The sequence below is a fragment of the Lichenostomus cassidix genome, chromosome 2 (assembly GCF_008360975.1).
Source record: "Lichenostomus cassidix isolate B80296 chromosome 2, HeHo_3.0, whole genome shotgun sequence".
NCBI lineage: Eukaryota > Metazoa > Chordata > Aves > Passeriformes > Meliphagidae > Lichenostomus > Lichenostomus cassidix.
The window spans coordinates 133,672,600-133,694,723 of record NC_139482.1 but is presented as its reverse complement, the minus strand read 5'-3'; the positions used below and the strand labels follow the sequence as shown (position 1 = coordinate 133,694,723).

The 22,124-nt window shown below is 35.7% G+C and overlaps 1 protein-coding gene across 1 annotated transcript in view; it reads left to right on the top strand.

Moving 5' to 3' along the window:
• Positions 1-21,846, top strand: part of ANGPT1 (angiopoietin 1) — a 154,304-nt gene extending 132,458 nt beyond the window's left edge. Inside the window, exons 8-9 of the mRNA XM_085053408.1 lie at positions 10,438-10,568; positions 19,437-21,846. Of these exons, the coding sequence (XP_084909534.1) occupies positions 10,438-10,568; positions 19,437-19,597 (292 nt within the window). The 3' untranslated portion in view covers positions 19,598-21,846. The remainder of the gene's footprint in view (positions 1-10,437; positions 10,569-19,436) is intronic.
• Positions 21,847-22,124: the final 278 nt, after the last annotated feature.

Genomic DNA, 22,124 nt, shown 5'->3' with positions numbered 1-22,124 from the left:
CTCCGTGCCAGTCCTTAGGTTTGCTCTTATTTTTCTGCTCCTCACTCATCTTATCACTTGCTCTCATAGAAAACTCAGTATTTTGTGTCATTATATATGACTCTGGATGTGTTCCTGCTGCAGGACAGGCATTCTTGAGGCTTAGTTTTCTCACCGCCTGGTTTTTGACCTGAGATATTATCATAAGCATGGAACTTTAGGGAAATAGCCTAATATTAAGGAGGGGTCAATATCAATTAAACGACAACTTCAATTTCTTCCCTGAAATGTACTCTGAATCCTTGGGATAGTGGCTTGTTGCAGGTAGACTGCAGTTCTCTGCAGAAATGTGTAAACATTCAATTGAATCGTCTCAATTAAGAAAACAGTGAGGATCCAATATCCAAGTAAAATAAAAAACTGTGTCAACCCAGAAAGTTTCTAATAGTGTTTGTTTATTTAGAAAATAAAATAACTCTATAACCTATGGAACCTCAAGAACTAGGCGTGCAAATATGTATGTATTCTTTTGTATCTCTGTAATTAGAAATGATACATTTAAATGTCATCTTCACAGAGTTCTTCTCATTGAAAACAACAATATGCCACATAGCAAAGTTTTAATTAGCATAATTCAACAGTAAAGATGGACTTAGGGTACTTAACCTTCTTAGACCACAACTATAGCTAATTTCAGGCATGATTCCAGCACACTCTTTACAAAGAGAAAAGGAAGCCAAAAACCCAACAAGGAACCCAAATCCAAACCCTAGCACACCCCTCCCCACCCACATTGACTCTAGACTCTTTAGACACATTAATTTCTGAACACCAGCTTATCTCAGGAAGATTTATATAAATTTTTAACAAAAGTCTATCTATGATATTTGTAACTTTTATGGTTACTTATGATTAAATACTTTAAATTAAGTGAACAGTGTGATAAATATTTTACCATGGCCTGTAAATGATATTTCAATGACACTGTGTGTTAACAAGAACCAGGATCGCTACAGTAGCCATCAGGGCAAAAGTAAGCATGAACAGGATGCTGATACATGAAGTTTTCTATTTCCATTTTATCTAAAACAGTTAATTAGGATAATGTATAACCTACATGGATGACAGTCTGTAATTAATGTCACCCTCAGTACAACTAAAGCATAGATTTATGAAATCCACCATTACAATATATCTGCATGAATTTCAACAAACTGTATTTATGAGACTTTTGGAACTTCCAAGCATATTTTGGAAGAAGTATTGAGTTTAAATTTTACTGTAGTTGTGTGGGTTTCTTTTACTCGATTTTTAAACATGATTAATCAATTTGAAGATAAATCAAATTTCCAACAAATGTTCACTGAACTTTTCCACTAACTTCAATATCTGTACAACAACAACAAGAGCCTTAAATAAAGATATACAAACACCATAAGTTTCAGCAATTCAGTAAAGATAAGTATCAGAAGGTCTGATTACTTATATAAGCCTCAAAAATGTTTAAAATATTAATTTCTCTGTAGAGTCCCTGTATTTCTGTGCTGAAAGAGTCCCTTAAGAATAAATTTTGGCATTTCTGCTGTTGGCTTCAGCCAAACCTGGGAAGTATGTTTGAGTAGGGAGCAAAATATTTTTTCATTTTAGGTTACATTTTGAATTAAGCAAATTTCTCTAACCTTGATTTTGCCCATATGCTGGGAAAAAAGTTCAGATAAGTTCTAATTTTGTATTTTATTTTTTAAGAAGTTCATCAGTCTTCAGTGATATGAAAATAATTTGCATTATCATTTACCATATGTTCAGTGTTTATATATCTGTGTGAAACATTGATCATCTCTAGTTATTTCAAGGTTGAAATTAATTCAGCACCTATATTTTATAAATTAACCTGTTCTGTTTTATAGAGCCATGAATCAGGACAAAAGTGGTAGTTTCTGCAGCAACAGGAAATCTTAGTGTTTATATAGCTGGTGAGAGAGTGAATTTTTTTTCTGTAGCAAGATTTTAATTTTCTTTTAATGAAAAATGTAATAAATCTGATAACTGAAAAGTTTCACTTCAGATTTTCATGAGAAAAAAACATTGGCGGTGCTTTTGTTTTAATAAGTATTGTGTTGAAAAATAGTTTTAACAGAAAATGGTGGTAGCAGATTAATGTATCTCTTCTGTGCTATGTTTGGTGAGAGATTAGAGTAGAGGGAATTATTTCTGTTCAACACATCGTTGTGATAGTAGCCTTAAATATGTTTCTGTTAGCAGTAAAACCCAATGTTACCGTATGTTTCCTCTCCATCACCACAATGTTACTGACATCAGCTGCAAACCTAGCAGCTCACACTGCCACAGTGACTTTTTGTGGCTTCTGTAGCATGTATTTCAACTAGTAGAAGCATATGTTTGCCTGTTCGCTGTCCAGAATAAACATATTTTTAAACACTTTTTGTAAACCGTGACAAATCACCATTTGTCTGCTCACAGCAGTATGACAGGCAGTGTGGTCTATGTTAGGAAAAATTTCTCTAACAGTAGATCCTGATGTCTTTTAATTATCCCTACCCAGTATACCTGTTCTCAATGAGTACAGTGCTTTAGTCAATTTAATACAATTTATTATGGAAAAAGCAAAGTTGTTGCATTATACCTATAAACTCACAATCAGTACAAGATCCAGGCTTACTAGACTATTTTATAGTTTGCTGTAATGTGTAGATGTGTTTCGTATTTGTGGCTGGGTTGTTTTCTTGTTCACTGTCCAGAATAAACATATTTTTCTCCTTTGACCTGTCAGGTGTGCAGTTCAAATATAAGCTAAAATTACTGTAGGCTCTTAGAGAACAAACAAGTTTTTCTTTTAACAGTGTGCCATTCCAGGGAAGGATCACTCTCCTATATAGCATTTGTTGTCCCTTAGACAGGTTATACTGAAACAATTCCAAAGGAAAACTGATCATATCCATTTATTGCTGTATTTTCTATTGGCATTTTATCTTTAAAATTAGAAGATATGTGTTCTTACTCTGGATACATTGAATTAGTATTTTATCGGCTGGCACATTTCACTTGTCTCAACAGGAGAATGGGCAAGGAGCTGCAGTGATGTCAGACTTAATAATTATAGCAGTGAGTCATTTCTACAGAGCAACTGAGGAGAAATACAGAGCTTATTTTGTCTTACACTTTTCTAAAGGAAACGCAGAAGGAAATTATTTTCATGTGCAGGCAGCAAGAATATTAAGAGCCAAATTAAAAATCTGTTCAAGTTGTCAGAGTTACTTACTGCATTATTCAGGTTTTCAACATTTTGCAGAGCCATCATGCCTACTGTTTGCAGTTACAAACTCTATTAGGAATATAATAAAGTTAAATAAAAAGTCCATGAATTTACCGTGTACACTGATTCTCAAGTTTGTACTAAAAATAAGACTGGGGAAAAATTAGTGTTGTAGGTTTTGTGGTTGCTATTTCTGGTTTTCTCCAATCAGACACCAACAGTGACATGCACTTTCTGCTTCTCTTTGGTACTTTTACATCAGTCATTCATTCAAGGACAGGAAGCCATAAAGGTGGTGAATTGTTCTTGCAACTCGATTAAATAACTTAGCAAGTGTTCAAAATGTTGTGAGTAGTGGGGACTAAGTTTTTGTCATCTTCCACCCTATATTTTTTCTTCAATTTCTCCAAAGTATTTTCCTTTCTTTTAGAGTAGCTTTTACTTTACTTGTAATGATTGTTTACCTCATCTGGTGTTACATTCTTGCTAGCTAATTAATCTTGATTCATGAAAAAAAAAAGTGGGTTGATTTAATTTAGTTTGTTTTCATAAGGAGAGTATTCACTACCATAATGAAATCTAAATATTGCCCCCTCCCACTTTCAAAGAAAAAAAACTTTATGTTTAAGAAGAAGTTATATTTCCTAACAAAGAAAGAGGATGCAGATGGGTGCCCAGGCAATCTACCTGTAATCTGGACAAAGGCACTAATTAAGATGCCTTCTGCTCTACAATCCAGCAGATTTCAAACTCACAGGGATCTCCCTGGTCACCACAGATGCCTCATGCTCCATCTCCAACAAGGAGATGATCTTTCCACTGATTTTAAAAATTAGCACACACAGGGGTTGCTTCCCTTTATCCTTTAGTGGGAGTACTAAATGATGAAAAGGTTAGGCTATATGGGTAACACACCAGCATTAGGAATCCCAGTTACCACATTATATTTAGTTCCACCTTTAGCAGGCTTTTGGCAGACATTTTATCTTCAGCCTCAGTGAAAGCAGTATTTCTCTAGAGTGACTATTTAGATTTTTTTCTCCTGTTCACAGCACATTATCTATCATTGAATATTTGTAAGATGTCTTTATAACAGAGGTGCTTTTGCTATTCATGGACAACTGTTACCATTAGGAGACTTGATGAGATTTTGCAATATGTTCAGGAAAAGGCACATTGGCATGCCTTCTAAGAAACTAACGATATTTAATGTAGACATGATGTCTTATTAATTGAAAAAAAAAATTTTTAGATTCCTGAATAATTAATCAAAGCATTTTTGAGGGAAAAAACCCTAACCTGAACTTAAAATGAAGCTGCTCTCTGTTTTTGAGGGTGGTTTAAATTGTTTTGTTTTCTTTTATTTCTTATTTAGTATTACTGCACTTAATGTCTAGAATTAAGAGTATTCTAAATATAATCTCATACTGGGTCCTCCTAAATGGTTGCAGTCCAGCTTTGGTTCACAAAGAGACTTAATCACCTAAATTTCATTGTGAATGGAATTATTTGACAAACACAGTGTTTCATAAAACTATACCAACTTCAGCATATTTAAAAGTGGGTTTTGTTTCAGAAACTGAAGCTATCTAAAATTTAGATGCAACTGTGAATCAGATGGAAGATGCAAGTTAAATGCTTCCTCAACCTCAAACATTTACAAACTAGAGAGCAAAGTAATGTCAATCACATGGGTTTTAAAAACAATGTCTGTCCCTTGCTGAACATGCAGGACATACCTAAGTGGTGATCTGTAGGTTAGAAGGACTAAGATGTAGGTCCATTCCATTCCTATGAAATGTAGGAAAAAATGGAAACCCAGTGAGAAGAGAGCTCAGAAAAGGAGTCTCTGGGCACAGGATTCTGATGCCCATGCAACCATTTGTTTTCTATAACTATTTCCATCAAAATTAACAACCCTTCCTTTGAGAAGGGATCAGAATCTGGGATTCCCTTCTGCCATGAGGAATGAGCAGGCTGGACAAATGACATTTTAGCCTGCAGAGACAAAATGGAGGTGGGAATTTGGAGGCACCCCTTTAAAGTATTTCCCAAAGGCAAGCTTTGATGTGTTCCTCTCCATTCATCACACTGAATCTTTTAAATCCTACTTCAGAACTCCTGGTTCTCTCTTTTTAGTGCTTAAGAATATTAGGCCATTACTCATGTTTATGGATTCCGGTCATGGAGATCTGTGCTCAAATTTTTAGTACTATGGCAATGGTGAAATTTGCTCTTAACGCATAGGATATTCAGGAGATGCACACTGAGGTAGTTGAGATGGTTCTCTACATCTCCTAATGACAGTTGTTCATGTCTGCAGTAAGCTGTTCTCTTATTTGTTCATTTACAGACAAAGTAAGTATTACTCACCAACAAAGCTAGATATGACTTCTTAGCTGTTTTATTGAAAGACTGCTTTACATAAGGGACTGAGTGATCTATAATGACTCTAACAGAAAAAAATACTGAAAAAAACTAGCTAATATTAAATTTTGGGAGTTCTGCTGAACTCTCACTTGTTCTAATAAAAGTAAATAAAGAAATAGAAAGTTTAAGGATAGGTGCTTAATATGTAAGGATTGCATCAGAAACTATTTCTTACACTTTTAGTGATATTTAGCATGCAACTTTTTCCCATGGATTTATGATTGCCTTGGTTTTTTAGGATTTTTAATATCTAATTTTGTGTGTTGCAGAACTATGCAATTTTAATGTTTTTGTTATTTATTTAGAATTATCCTAGGTTTTTTGGTTAAACTCTTTAAACATGGTATGAAGACAGTTAAGCTGTATATATCTGAAAGAATTTCAGGTGATCTAATCATTGCAAGAATTTCTGATGTAAATTTGAAATTACTTTTCAAAGTCTTTTCAAAGACTTCCTGCAGTTGTTTATGTAATATTTTTAGATCTACCATTTGCACACAATATACCTTACTTTTGTTTCAAGGGACTGCAGATAGTCATGTCACACAGTAAGAACGATGAAAAACAAAACATGCCTAAGAATTCTCCCTCACCACCTGTGAGGTGAGATTCCAAGTTGCCACTGCTAAAATATCACAAGAAAAAGATGCAGTGTTTCTAACATCCATGTTAGATAGGAGGTAAGAGTTGCAACCTGTTTTTTAAAATGGGTTGTTCTTCTTAAATACATCAGCTATGGAAATTGCTAGTTTCGAAATGAGTGCTTCTCTGTTCCTCATAGTGAATTCAGAATTTCATAAAAAATTCATCAGAAGTCCTCAAAATTTAATATATAAATACAGTATTTCTCTTACTCTTATTTACTCATTATTTACTTCCTATTGCTTATTTGTTGCTTTTTCAATTCCATTGTATACTGTTCTGTCTGCAGAACAGTAGATTTCTGCTTATATGGGCACAAATTTACTTTTCCTGCCTATCGTGTAAATCTGAGCAGCTTTTCCCTTTCTTTCCTGGATCTTCAGAATTTCCAGGCTGTAAGCAAGTGGAAAGACTGGACATGTAGTCCTGATTATGTTCTTTGACTTTTAATCACTAATGAGTTTCTTTTTATTCTTAGTTTCCTTTCCTTTGTCTTCAAGAACAACCAAGAGGAACTCTACCCTGAATTCCCATCTTTGCTGAGGGAGGGAAACTGTTTCCTAGTAGTTTTTCAAAGTTTATTTTAAAGGTTCAGTCCTACCAATCTGAATCAGAGAGTACTTAACAAATAAGTGCAAGCAGTAAAATGTCTCCTGCTCCTGGGAGCTAGGTGAGCTCCTCAGCTGGCCTGCTGCTGTGCAGACTTGCTGTCTCAAGCCAGACTAGTCTGGACCTGTATGGCTTGAACTGAAGCTCAGAACAAGAACTCATTGCTTCAGGACCAATTCTGGGTTTTGATTGAGATCTGATTCTGGTGTCAAGTAGTGCCACCTTCCCAGTATCATTTTCTCCTAACTCTTGGGCAATGCCAATTCAGGGAGAAAAACCCAAATACCTAGAATTATTGTTTCACCCTGTGGTTCATCTGCTCATTGTTGTAGTACAATAAGTGCACTAGAGCTCAGAGCCAAATTAAGCTTCATCCTTTTAAACGCACTGGAGACGTACTAGACAAATTTGTGTTGAGGGAAAGTCAAACATAACTGGCAAGATCTAAATCTGTGATGAGTGGAATGTTTGTAAAATATCAGGGAAAGTAAAGAGCTTGTAAATAATCCTAATGCCCTCACCCTTTGGGGAAAACATTGAATACCAAGTATTATTCATTTCTTTATGTTTTATGTTTTCTTAGAATGTACTTTTTAAAATATTGACTAAGTGAATTTTCTGGTGTTGATTGCTAATATAAAGGTCTGGCTAACCTTGTCTTTTTTACTAAAGCAGAAAGCATTTGCTTTTTATACTGACTTTATAAGACTTCTGTGAGCTTTGGTGCGGCTGATAATGAGCATGTACAACCATTTAAACTCAGATCATAGATATCAAGTGACAAAATAATTTTTCTATCAACACAACTACAGGGAAGTTTATTTTGTTCTGAAAAATATTAGGCACAGCTTGCAAAGCAAGGCAAAAGTCCAATGAATGAAGATGGAATCAATTCCAGCCTTTAATTTGTATGAAACAAAGAAATGGACATGTGCAAAGACAGATCTTAGATTAATCTTGTCTAAAACAAACATCCTTTGATAGACTAACATGGTCATTACAGGCTAATTTGCACTGTGATTGGGCAATAGCATAATGCAATGACCTTCCTGGATTCCTCTTTCTAGGTTGTTTCTTGTTAAATTACAAAGGGTTTACACTGTCCTTTATTGAGTCTTACGCTTTGCCTTATCTATTTTTGTGCTATTGAAAGATATTTGACTATGCATGATATTTGTACTTAATCCAAATTTTTCTGTGCTTATGGGTGTGTAGCTTGCTCTAAGGATTGAGTCCAAATCATCAGCCAAATTAGGTACCATTCAAAATTAAAATCAAATTAAGATAGGCACTGTAGCTATTTTAAAAGGATAACCCTGACAATTCATTTTTGAAATTATTTTTTAATTTTAAAATTTTCATGCTTAGCATCTACTGTCTCCATTTTTAAAGGTGGACAAAGGACACATAGGAAGAAATTAACTTCTTCCTATTAACACATAGGAAGAAATTAAAAATTAAGTGAAGTTTAAGTCAGTCCACAAGCGTGAAACTTGGACCCTGTAGCACATATGCTATGATTCTATGCCTTCACATTTTGAGAGGGCTCAGTAACCTCAACAGATATCCTGAAAAGGCTTTGTGTAATGAGTTTCTGTGACAAGTTTAATCCAATTGGCTTTGTTTGGATCTAATATCCACCCACAGAGGCATGCAAGACAGAAAAACCCCTAAACTAAACCAACGAAAAACAGCAGCTATGTACTTGATTAAGGAAAGCTGCCAAATGCAGCCTTTTCTCTCATAAGCAGAATTCAACTCCAAAGTTCTGTGGGAGAACTGGGTTTTATTTAAATCTCAGTCTGGGGGACAGACTCTCCTCATCTCAGAAAAATGCCAATGGCTTGACTTCTACTACTGTAGGCTAGAATGGGTTAGGGATGTTCTCTACTTCTGCTGTCAATACTGTGAACACTGCAGCAAAGTATCTGTCTTCCATCTAAACAAACAGATGAATGATGCTATGGCAAAGACATTTACTCTTCCATTCACACAAAGTAACTGGATAAAAATACAACAGAGGATTCCCATCTTTGTGCACTCTGTCTGTAGGAGAAGCTGGGAAAGCATTTTCTAGGATAGCACTCCCACTTGTAAATCACAGAGAGTTGCAGACACCTTTCCTGCTCATGTCCTGCTTCTGCTCTCGTGACTCCTTATGCTTTTTATTTTTGATATTTAAAAGATACATTTGCCCCTCTTCAATGATGCTATAAGAAATAGAACTGATGTTCCTCACTTTTTCTTCAGTGGAGATGTCTATCCCACTCTTTACCAAATCATATTCTTGGTTAGCCCTGCGGATCATTTATTCCTGTCTTTAGAGATTCAGTGAGACAAGGGAGGGATGTGTCTTCCTCTCTTATTTGCTCCAGTGGCTAGGACTTGCTCCTGAGATGTAAGGATTGTGGCTTCATATTTCTCCAGTGGACACTGAGATCCTGTCTCTTCCTTCTTGGATATGAAGCTATTATGACAAAGGATACCTTTCTCTTCCAGCAATGTTTTATAAAAAAACAGGAAGATACTGGTCATGTCTCATGTACATAGCTATGTATGGGAAGTATTTTTTTCTGTGAGCATCCATCTCCCAGTGATATCTGTTTCACAGTGCTCCTTAAGCAGAGGCAAGAGAAACCACTGTCTTCAACCTTCCTCTCCTCTCCTCTCCTCTCCTCTCCTCTCCTCTCCTCTCCTCTCCTCTCCTCTCCTCTCCTCTCCTCTCCTCTCCTCTCCTCTCCTCTCCTCTCCCTCTCCTCTCCTCTCCTCTCCTCTCCTCTCCTCTCCTCTCCTCTCCTCTCCTCTCCTCTCCTCTCCTCTCCTCTCCTCTCCTCTCCAGCACTCCTGCAGCTGGCATGTTTGGCTGCTGGCAGCTGAGCTCTGGCTCGTAGCTCTTGTTTGTGATTTCAACAAGTTGAAAGACTCCTTAAGAAAATGGATATTTAGCTTTGCAAATTGTAAAGACTTTTGTGGCTTGAACTCCAAGTTATTCTCCATTTGTCACCCAGACACAGCTTTGGCAGAACTGTGTTGCTGGCTTGTTCTGTAAATGGTGGAATTAAAAATTCTAAGACTGCTAAAATCCTCTTTCAAGCCCAGTGATTAATAACATGACTTCTGTTAACTGGGATTGCTGTTTCTGTGCCACAGTAAAGAAACCAGCTACTCAAGTACTCAATTATTCTGTCAGTGTACTCCAGATATCTGGGCATCTCTTCTCACTCCTCTGTCTCTCACTCCTTCTACTTGTATTTCCAGTTCAGATTCCTTGAGCTCAGTTCTGCTCTGGAGCAAGGACAATGTGCTACTACAGATACACTGAAAAACCCTAAATGTCCACATTTGACACCTGAAAAAACAAAGAGATTGAGCCAAAACACAAGAGATTCACAATTTTTCTGAGTGCACTTCATACAAAGCCAACCTGATGTGGAAAAAGATCTGAATCTCTTACCTTTCTTTTCACTTTTGGTGTCACTGATTGTTTTCTCTTGTTGTTTCAGGCTTTATTTAAAAGGTCACAGTGGAACTGCTGGAAAACAGAGTAGCCTGATCTTGCATGGAGCAGAATTCAGTACAAAAGATGCTGACAATGACAACTGCATGTGTAAATGTGCTCTTATGTTGACTGGAGGTGAGTACAACTCTGAAAATATATGGTACATTAATACGAATCTACTGTGTTTTCCTAAAGCGACCATGGATGAAGTTGTATCGTGGATGTGCAAGTCCTGAGTGAAAATTTCTTTTATTAATTATTACTGCTACTCTTTTCTGTACACATATTGTGGTAATACCAATACCTCTAGATTCCTATCAGCAGAGAAAGAATTATTCAGAGATGCAGTCAGTGTACTTCTGCACTGAAGGTGTTGCAACAAAAAGGAAAGCATAAGTTAGTGTAATTGTTTAGGCAAGAAAGGAAAAATAAGAGAGAAGAAGTTAAAGGATTAAAAGGGCAGAAATAAGTTTGTGAGAAGCTGGAAAATCAACCAGAAAAAGAAGAGAGAAATGGTCATGTATTAAATATTAGATGGTAAAGTTTGAAAACAATCAGAGTCTAGACTTGTAGTAATACATTATAACACTTATGGATGTGATTCTGTTTTAAAATAATTAAAATGGTTTAATATTCTGTGTTACATGAGCATAATGCCTAAAGAAACTAAATGACTAATTCACTCACCTGTTAAAGACTAGACCTGCAACCACCTGTTTAAATCTGGAAGGTTTAAGCTGATATCCTTTGTGAGCTGAGTCAAACTGCAGAAGGAAAGAAAGAAGAGCCAAGGTGGGGAAAGGCACAGACAAGTTACACTGGGACAGTTTAAAGTCCCAAGTCAATCTATCTGCCAGCAAATATATGACTGGTATTTGTTCCCTCCAGTGCAGAGAATGAATATCTGAGATTATTTCTCCATTCAGACTCCTAACGCTCTGCACAAGAATGAGAACTTTCTCTGTCAAAAGATACTTATTCCTAGTCCCTATATGAGCAAGCTCATTTTGATGTCTAGAATGCCACATTACAGCAGAAAGCCTAAACTGGGATTCTTTGTTTCATTGACTGTATGACCAAGAAAGGCCCTTTCTTATCTTCACGTCTGATCTTATTTGGAGATACTCTCTCCCGGTGATTTCTAACTTTCCTGGGAAAAGTCTTATAGCATGTAAATTTTCCAGTGTTTTGGATCAGATTGTTAAACCTGTGTTATTTGTGGTTACTAGCACTGTGATTGAATCCAGCTCAGGCCACATTCAGGCACATATGAGCCTCTAAAGCAATCATCTGCTAGCAGAAAACGGGTTCCCACCGCTGGGAATTATATCAGATGCACGACCTAAATTCATTCTCTTTTGCCAGTTGGAAATGACCCAGTTGGGAAAGAATTTATTAAGCCAATTTTTCAAGCTCCCCTAACTTCCTATAGTGATATCATATTAGAAGTTATTATGGGAAATTTCTTCCAGAGGACAGGTGATCAGACCCTACCTTTTCATTTCTACAAAAAATAGAAGCTAACCAGATAGATCTGGAGACAGATAGTGGATAAGAAATCAATAGTTTATTTTAACTAAAACTGTTGACTTGTCCCCTTAGAGAACATGCTAAATTAAAGCGTGTTACTTCCAGGGCAGGCCAGAGTCTGGTGAGAATCTGCTGAGTGTGAGTTGTGTCTGTGCTGAAGTGCAGACTCATTCATATATCTGAGCCGCCTGGAAACACCTCTGCTCCCAGACAGCTGGTTCTGGGAGCTGAGGGGTTTGTTTATTTTCCTGCTCCATGGCAGGTCAATGCAAAGGTCAGTCTGCTGTTGAACAACCATTCCACAAGGTTCACATGTACTGCTGCAGCAGTCCTGTAAATCAACAGGAAAACCACATATTGGAATATACCTGTACCACATGAAATTAGTAGGGAGGATGGGGGAGAATTACCAAAGGCTGAGGAAGCCACAAGTATAGCAAATCACCACAGAGTAAAAGGAGATGCAATTAGCATTTGGAGGTAGATGAGTCTACTATTTTAGACTGGACTCTGAGTACTTGTTCTTTGCAGACAGGCTGTACAGCTCTGAGTAATTTGCAGTTCCTCAAGAAAGACTTTAATCATGCCAGAATTCTCCTCAAACACTGCTATGCTTTGGTCCTTGAAACAACTTTCTCATTCCTTGAGAAAGATCAGAAATTGAATTAAATACCAAAATATCTTTTTAGTGAGTATATTTCAGTTTTGTACCAGACAAAGACTAATTTAGAAAAGTAGCAATGATAATAGGTTTTGGAAAACCTCTTCTTTTTTTTCCCCAAAAAGATATCAGACTCTGTTAGTTTTGGCAACATCACAGAGAGCTCTTTAATGATGAATGGTATGAAATCTGCAGGCAAGTTTCTAGCTATCTTGACAGTTTGGGTGAGTCTGTTATCTCTATGAGGTGAACTGAATATATTTATGTCAGGAATAAAGGCTGAGATAAGCCAAAGCTCAAGACTGTGATATGGTTATAATCAAGGCTGAAAATAAAAATGTAAGGAAAACACACATTTCTCTCTGTGATCTTGTTAGTTGTCAGTTTTATTTGGTCTATATCAAAACTATTATTCTCTCTCCTCCTTTATCTCATCCTCTTCTCTGGAATGAGAAATAATACAGAAGCACCAACAGTGTTTTGTGTGTGTGTGTGTGTCTTTCTTGTCCTCTTGAGAGCCATTTTACACTACTTGACTCTATCTTAATGTGGATTTTAGAGAATATCTTCCAAAGTACATTCATTATCTGGATTCTTAGCCCCACTAAATTTCCATCTAATTTAAATTTTTAGGGCTTTTTTGTCCCTTGAAAAATTTAAATTAAGCATGCTTTTTTTTTAAACTTTAAAGGGAGACAAATGATATTCATTCAAATAATTTCTTCATTGTTTCAATATCTTGGGCCAGTAAACTGAATAAAAGGGTTATATATATGTGTCCTGTATTATTTCAAGTCTTAATCTGAAGAGTACCCCAATGAGTTACATACACAACTTTTTTGCAAGAAACAGCACTAAAAATGCAACTCAAACCTCACCAGAATGAGGTTTGAAGTAGAGTAAGAAGTTCAAAGTCCTTGGGTTTCCATTACAACCCTTAGAATTTAACGTCTCAGGATCAGATTCCTGGATCAAATTCCCATCCATTCTGCTGGATACCACCTGTCAGATGAGCCCCAAATTATCTGTGCAATTGTTTTCAGTCACTGGAAAGTGACTTACGGTGTCTTGGCTCATCATGAAAGGGTTTTAAGGTGATTTTCTTTGTCTGACATTTGGCTGCAGTCTGAGATGTTCACAAAGGCATTTACCTTGCTTTAGGTGAGAAGTGAGAGTATTGGTAGACTTCTGCTCTCTAACATAATTTACCAAAGAGATAGAGAGACTTTCTGGATTTCTTGCCAGGTTTGAAGCAGCATAAATGACTGAAATAAATTGTTTGTTTGTTTTATTTTGCTGGAAGCAGAGGTCCATCCAGCTGGAGTCTCCTGTCTCTGACAGCAGTCAATACAGGCATAAGAAAAATACAAATAAATTATACCTCCCTTGAGTATTCTCTCAGTATCTTTTGAATCTCAGAGCTTTCCTGAGTCAGAGGAGTATGTATTTATTCAACACATATTTATTAAGCCTCAATTGATTTCTCATCTATTGAGTCAAAAACTGCTCAATGACTCCCAAACAGTGTTGCCTTCATGGCCTGTTGTTTCATTGCTTTTTTCTCCAAGTGGTGAATTTTATGGATATGGAAGGATTTGTGTCATGACTTAGAGGGAAGGTCTTCGCTGAATATAGAAATCTGCCCATACACTCCAATCAGAAAAGCCACAGTTTTCCTTATATTCTCCTTGAAACACAATATTTGAAAGTAGCAACAGCAGCACACTTAAAAGTATCTAACCTGAATCGCTGGATAGACACCTACTTACATAGGAAGGAAAGCACCAGTATTTAAGTTTTACACATATTCCTGCTTTCATAACAAAGTTGCCCAGAAAACACCATCCATGAAGTATCATTTATATTGCCAAATATTTTTATGAAAAAATATAGTCACTAAGCAAATAAGAAGTGGTTGGAATATTATTTGTTTTTTTGCAGGAAATACTAGAAATATTTAATTAGACATATGACTATGCAGCGCTTTTTTAAAATAATTACTATATTGGTATGTTTATGAGGGTTAAATATGAGCAACTGTAATACAGTGTTAGGAGAACTTCAAGAAGTGACTAACTTTTGATGTCTTAGAAGATCAGAACATTGTCACCAGTCTGTGAGTTTCATGTTATTTTTACCTTATAAAAACATCCCTATGAAAGGGACTGCAGTATCCAGTTGATATGAAAAGCTAATGCCTTTTCATCTTATATCCTGACAGCTAAATTCTAATTTAATCTTCAGATTGTCAAGTGGCCAATCCAATACTCTAAGGAATAAAAGAACATAGAAATTACTTCCAGAGGTCATTTAGTCCAAGACAGATACTTTTCTATTTGTTTCTGTCTTTCTATTGATCTTCAAGATTTCTATTGACTTTCATTGTCATATTCAAATCTGTTACTGAGTTTGTCTACACTTAACATAAGAAAGCTTTACATGTTGGCTAATTCTATGATAATTTAAATGTGCTTCACCTTATCCTATCCTCCATCATTGGAAAGAATAGACCATTATTTTCCATTCCTTTGGAAAGTTTTTGTATTAATTTGAAATTTTTGGCACTCTGTCTTTCAAATTCTGACTGAACAACCCTAAGTCTTTCCTGTTACATTCACTCTTTTGGACTCTGTCCCAAGGCTCCACTGATATCTTGAGGTGTCATCCAAAATTTCATCCAGAGGAATTAACAGTGCAAAATCAAGCATGTCCTAAGTATTACCATCTATCTTCTTTAAAGTTCAGAATGTCAGAAACATTGAAATCTTTCCTAATATAAATTGCTATTTCTTTTGAACATTGAAGACTATTTCAATATTTTTGCATTAGGAAATGTTCTTATCGGCTTTTTTGCCAAATGTACTAAATTTTATGGACAAACCCAGAGGGCTAGAAATAAATATTGGCTTTTCATAGGATCCATTTATTCCATAAATCCATACAAATGTATCATTCAGACATACTTTGGATCTTATTGAACGCCCTGCATTGATCCTGCCACATTTGGAGACATTCAGTGTCCTCAGGAGGGAGAATGGAGATGTGTGAGGGAAGGGTCTGCCATCTAATGTGCAGTGTTTAGACACCTATTCTTTCAGAATTTAAAAGACAACTAAGAACCTTCCATCAAACCTAAGTGACCATCACAGTTCCCAACACACACCAGAATCACAGTGCACTCATGAACTGATGAGCATTAGGTTACTGAAAAAGAATTTTACATCCATACATGCTTGATTACAATTTATAACAAGGCAAAAAAGCAAAGGTGTTAGCTTTGGCGTACAAAAGACTTTTTTTAAATGTTGCTTTTGACAGAGAAAATTCTATCATGTAAAAATTATACTTGTCACTTCAGTAAACAATTATAAAAGATGCTTGTGGGTTTTTCTTTTAATATTGTTGCTTATTTGAGTAATACTCCTTTATTAGGTATTGTTTTGCAAGGATTTGTGAAAATTATTTCAATATTGATTCATATTCAGGCAAAGATATAGTACAAACAGGTCTCTGGAGCTCAGCACTCTGGTATAGGTGGCTTAAGCATGCAGAACATATTATTAATGAAAAGAGCTGACATGAAATTTAACAACTTCCTGTTGGTAATAGCAATATTAATTAAAGACCAAAGCACAAACAACTACAAAATGTGAACCTATATTAACTGTTTCAGAAGAGCAGCCATCTACAGTGAGGATACACTTTTATTCATGCAGCTGAACTTTCAAACAAATTATCTATGACTTATTTAAATTATATTTTGTCTGGACAGTACATTTTATGACCTAGGGATTTTAATTGCAAACAGAGATGTTAGTGCTTCTTGTACTATACAAATTATTAGAGGTAGGCTAACGTAAAAAAATTTAATTGCCCTTCAGTTCAAATAAGCAATTAAGAACTTTGTGATCACAACAGCTTGAAGAAACTACCTCTCTTTCTGAATAAAAATTCTCTTTACCTCCTCGTGAAACCCTTCTCTTTACCACTTCACTTTAAAATCCCACTTCTATTATTATTTCTGATAATTCCCATTCTTCATGATTCTCGTGCCTGATTCAAATATCCCATGGAAACTGTTGCCAAAAGTTATCTCCAAATTTAAAATCTTACTGCTGCTCAAAGATGACTTTATACTTATTTGGTAAAGCAATTACCTTGCAGAGAAAACAATTCTTCATGAGAAGAAAATCCTGCGAACTGCAGGTAATAAACCAACATTTGGCTACTGTGTGTCTTTCTTTGGGTCAGACTGTCTCACAGCTCTGGACCTGCTTTATTTGGTGTTTTCTGCAGTGGCAGATCTGCAGTCATATCTTTCAGAAAACTCTGGTTTATTTTTGCCCACTTGCTCATAGCTACCAAGGAAGTCTCTGCTTGCTTTTCTCTTTCCCTCAATATACAAGGCATCTGAAAAAAACATTTCATTTGCATTCACTCAATGACGTGAGTTTTGGTGTTGAGACATGCAGTAAGTAGGAAGTCTTGTTATAATCTGAGGCCCTACAGGGAGTGAAGACCTTTCAGAGGACTGCAGGGGAGCATGAAGAGAAATAACTACATGGAGTAAAAAAAGCCACCATGAAACAAAACAAAAAAACCAGCCCACCTCTCTTAAAAAAAAAAAAGTGAGAAAGTAAACCCAAAGTTTTAATGCAATATTAGGAAACATCTTTAAAACATTCATTTATTCTCACTAACAAGAACAGTACAACAGGAAAAAACCTCATTAAAACACATTTTGAAATAAGTATTTATTTAGAAGAAGTCTATGATGGGAGGTTAGACCTAGTCCTCACAAATGTTTCATAAAATTATGTGTTTCTTTGGCTCATTCTTTTTTTTTTTTGCAGATTTTTATGGCACTGCTGAAAACCTTCACCCCAAAAAAGATAATTTATGCATCTATTCCTGTTCCTTTAAGGTGAAATGGTAACTAGGTCAGCTTGCCATGTCTTCATCCCAACACCATAAACAGAACCCAGCTGCATATGGGTTCAAGCTTTGAAAAATAAGGATTAAGATTTCCCTGCTTAACTTCATCTTAAGTTTCTACAAGATAATTACTCTGGTTACAGTAAAACATCAGTTGTACAGTTTTCCCTTTCTTTGGTTATTGCCCCCTTAGGTATAACATTGAAATCAAAGGGAGGCCAGCTGTACCAAAATAGAAGATTGTCAGAATTTATCTGGCAAAAAGTCATCCCTCAAGATTTCATTATGAAGTGTTACTTCTTAAAAAAAACCCCACTAAGTACTTTCCAAAATCTTAGGAATTACAAGACTAGAAGCATGCACTGTGTGGATCTCAATACAAAGAACAGAGTGAGCACTGGGTCTGAGGGCTAAACACAATATCATATAGGTGGTGGTAGTAAACCATAGCTTAAAAGACTTTCATATAATGCATTCATTACAGGTTCATAAAAGGTTAACCACTGAATATGATGGAATTGGAGGGTTCCCTGGGACAGTAAACATTGTCTAAAAGGAGTTTCTCACAGTTAAATTCCATTTTCAGAAGTCAGAGTGGAAAATATCCTTAAAATTTAAAATTCTGCATTATATTCCACCGTGACACCTGCAGAATTCAGTAGCACTCACTGAATGATCAGTTTAGCACTATCAGTACTAATAGAAAATGCTTTTCAAGGAGTCCTGGGAAGATTATAATGCTGTGGTGTGCAGGCTGGAATAACTTTTTTTTTTAAATAAAGTAACATTTAACTACCAAAAGCAAAAGTCACCACCTGATCTTTATGACCTCATTTGCCTCAAGGCACAAGTGTTCAGCATAACCATATTTCATGGAAAGAGGCATAAAACCTGTGCTAAAGATTCACAAAACCATAGGTGTCAGTATGAGAAAAAGCCCCAACAGAAATCTTTCTGTCAAACAGAACTCCTAGCCACAGATGTTAAAACATCTTTGACATTGGGGATATTGGCTTTTTGCAGTCTGGGGACTCATTCTGCCTTTCTCTGTCTGAGCTAAGCATCTCTGTGTTTCAATACGTAGATACTCTGCAAGGTGTTGGAGAGAAAATTCTATTCCCATCAAGGTATCCAGCAAAACTCCCACTACTTTCAGTAGATTCAGCATGTCGCCTAGTTTATCGTTGTCAGTTTGTGTTCTGTGGTCTTGGTTGCCAAGTTTCATGTTATTTGGAATTTTTCTTAAAACTCTAATTCCCATGGCGATCTAAAATTCACCTTAACAAGACAAGATCTTGGAGAGTTAAAGAGAGTTCACTGATTAATTTAATCTTATAGCAACAATTTGAAATAGGCAATGCAGTACCACTATTCTCATAATCCAGTTGCTAAAAACATCTAATCTGGCAGCAAAAACAACTGAGAAATTCAACAATCATAGTTAAAGTAACAGAAAAGGGCTGGTAAATAAAATCAAGTCATGCTTATACTCGAAGTAACTTAACAAGTGAAATTTTGAAAAATACTTTTGAAATATAGTCTTTTCCTGAGGTTTGAATGAAAAGTGCAGTGCTGTCTGAATATGAAAACCAGTTTATTTGTCTTTCATGTTCTTGCTTTTACTTCCCATACTGCATATAAAACTAGAATGGGTTGGTATGCAATTACTTTTGCAATTCTGTAAATACATGTGTGTGCTCTCCAGCACTGCTGCCTATACAATAGCACAAAAGACCAAAAAAAAAGGTAAATATTAAAATACCACATCAGGACTATTTATGAGCTATTGACCAGAACTTTCTAATCAGCTAAACCTATAAAACAATATAAAATACTTAGTGAACTTGCAGTTTAAGTTTTTTTCATAATGGTTTCAGGGTGGTGGTTCGATGCCTGTGGTCCCTCCAACCTCAACGGGATGTTCTACACAGCTGGACAAAACCACGGGAAGCTCAATGGCATCAAGTGGCATTACTTCAAAGGGCCCAGCTACTCCTTGCGCTCCACCACCATGATGATTCGCCCTCTGGACTTCTAAAGGATTCAGCAGAGGATCCCAGGACAAGCCAGGCCAGCACTGCCCCCAGCAGCAGCACTATCACAGTCTGAAGGTAAAGGGCGAAGGGAGTCTTGGAAGGAACACGTAGGGAGGATGCAAAGTCGCTTCGCTATCGCTCCTGCAAACACTTCCCAACAGTCACCCCCTGCTTTGATGACTGGGGGGAGCTTGGTTTTGAAGAACGTGGTTGAAGTGATTTTCCAAAGAACTGGATTTGGCTATTCTGCCCAAACTTGGTGCTTGTCAGTGGATGGGTTTTTTGTATTTTTTTTTTTATTCAGCAGCAGGATCAGAATTTGAAGAATTGAAACCTATCAACCATGGTCTATTGGGTAGACTGTTATTCAGCAGTAAAGTGCCAACATTATACCCATGAAAAAGGATTACAGAGACACCTTTATTAAAACTTACCTTAAAGCATCCGAGGTGACCACTCCAAATACTGTTTTTCTTAAATGAACTCAATTTAAATAGTGGATGGATTTATGTTAATCCCAGAGTCAAATTATTTGTTCGAATATTATTTTTCATTAAATACCTTCAGGACAGGTTTCTAATAAATAAACTGACTCAAACATATGAATAATGATAAGGATAATAAGCATAAATTCCTCAGTTGCTCGGTAGAGGTAAATCAGATAATTGGCATAATCCCTGAGCTAGGATTTATAGTGTGATAACAAAAGTAGCTGTGTTTTTAGGTTTTTCCTTTCTTTCATTAAAGGCAGTCTGAATGTCATGTAGAATAATTAATGGAAGGTTTAAAGAATGTGAAATATTATCCTAGAGAAAATACAGGATTTTGCATGGAATTTTACCATCAAAAAACCACAGGAAGGCAAACTGTTAGGATATTAAAAAAACTACATAAGTGCATAGCTTAAAGCAATGGATTAATTTTACAGTATCCTTGCATGTGCGCAATTTATCCTTAATTATATTTCTTTTTTATTACATTTTTGTGAATATCAGAGGCATGCCAGTTCTACACAGTGCTTAGGCTACAACTATAAAAAATACTCATCAGAACTGTATAAAAACAAATTGTGAACTTGTAAATATCATGTTTATATTTCCTGCAACAGTCATTTATTTTGTATAGGCAACCCTGACCCGATGCAAAGGGTGAAAAGCTTCAAAAGGATATAAATACTAAAAAGAACTTAAGATGACTGCTTACAGGCTGCTAACAAGTAATTTTGTTCTATTAAAATGCTGCAGAAGTGTGGGACTATTGGAAAAGAAAAAAGTCTTCTAATAGCAAGCAATAAAGTAATGGGTGGCCTATGAGGATATAGAGAAACCTCTTTCCATTTACAGCCCTTTGTGATTAAGTCATATGAATAAAGTCCATTTGGGAAAGTAGTTTGCAGTCATTCTACTTCTGCTAGAAATGAAATGAAAAAGTTTACCCTGCTCCTACTGAAATCAAAAGTAATATTCTCATAAATTAAATTGGGACCAATATGGCACAAAAAATCTGCATGTGGTGAGATGTTTGCTCATCTTTTCGCTGCTTTGTTTCATTTATTAAACTGTTCCTGAGAAAAGGCACAATAATGACATGATTTTTTTAAAGGGTAATGATAATAGAGTAACTGCTTTTTTTCCCCCCTTACTTGTTCACTTTTTTTTTTTTTTTTTTTTTCATTTAGTGGTTTATTTCTATGGAACAGAGAAAAAAAAAAAAGCTTGGTTGTTTTTAAACATCTCTTCCTAAAGATCACAAGGTTATAGTACCATTGAGGGCTATTGCAGGCCCTAAGGGTTCTCTGATTTTGTTACAATTTGATGTTTGTTTCATTTTAAGTGGGAAGATTTTTTCTTTTTTTTTTTTTGTGTAGTTGTATATATTTATATATATATTTTAAATAATCTTGACTAAGGGTTAATTTGAAGTTTTCTGCTGACTAAGTTACCAAACTACTCTTTACTCAGCACTTTCTTCACAGAGCTGTTTTGTCTCAGTTTCCAGCAGGTTTTTTTTAATGGTCTTCATTAATGCACAAAATATGCAGTCATTCTTCCACCACATTCTCAAAAGATAGAGTTTTGCAAGTCTCCAAGTTAAGAATGCCATTTTTGCAGATCCTATTGTAAAAGGCAAAACACATTTAAAATTAAAAGCATGGTATTTACTGTTTATTTATCTTGGTTTGAAAAAAATGTGGATTTGGTTTCCTATCCTTTATAATAAAACATTTTAAAAAATTGTGTAGTGTGTGATTTGCTTTGCTATAACTTTCTGTGACAGACTGATAACATTTTAAAAGCCTCTATCTCTCTTTATAAGAAATATTAATAGGTTTAGGCAAAGTGTAGGAAAGGAGAAACTCCAACTCAAGTTTATCCAATAATTATTATTTCTAACATTTCATATGCCTACTTCAGTTTTTTAATTGAATTTCCTTGATTAAAATCATGGGACTATTTTTATCTTTGGTTCAAATCATCCAACTCTCTATCAATCTTTAAAATAAAAGATTTATTTAATTCAACAGGCAAA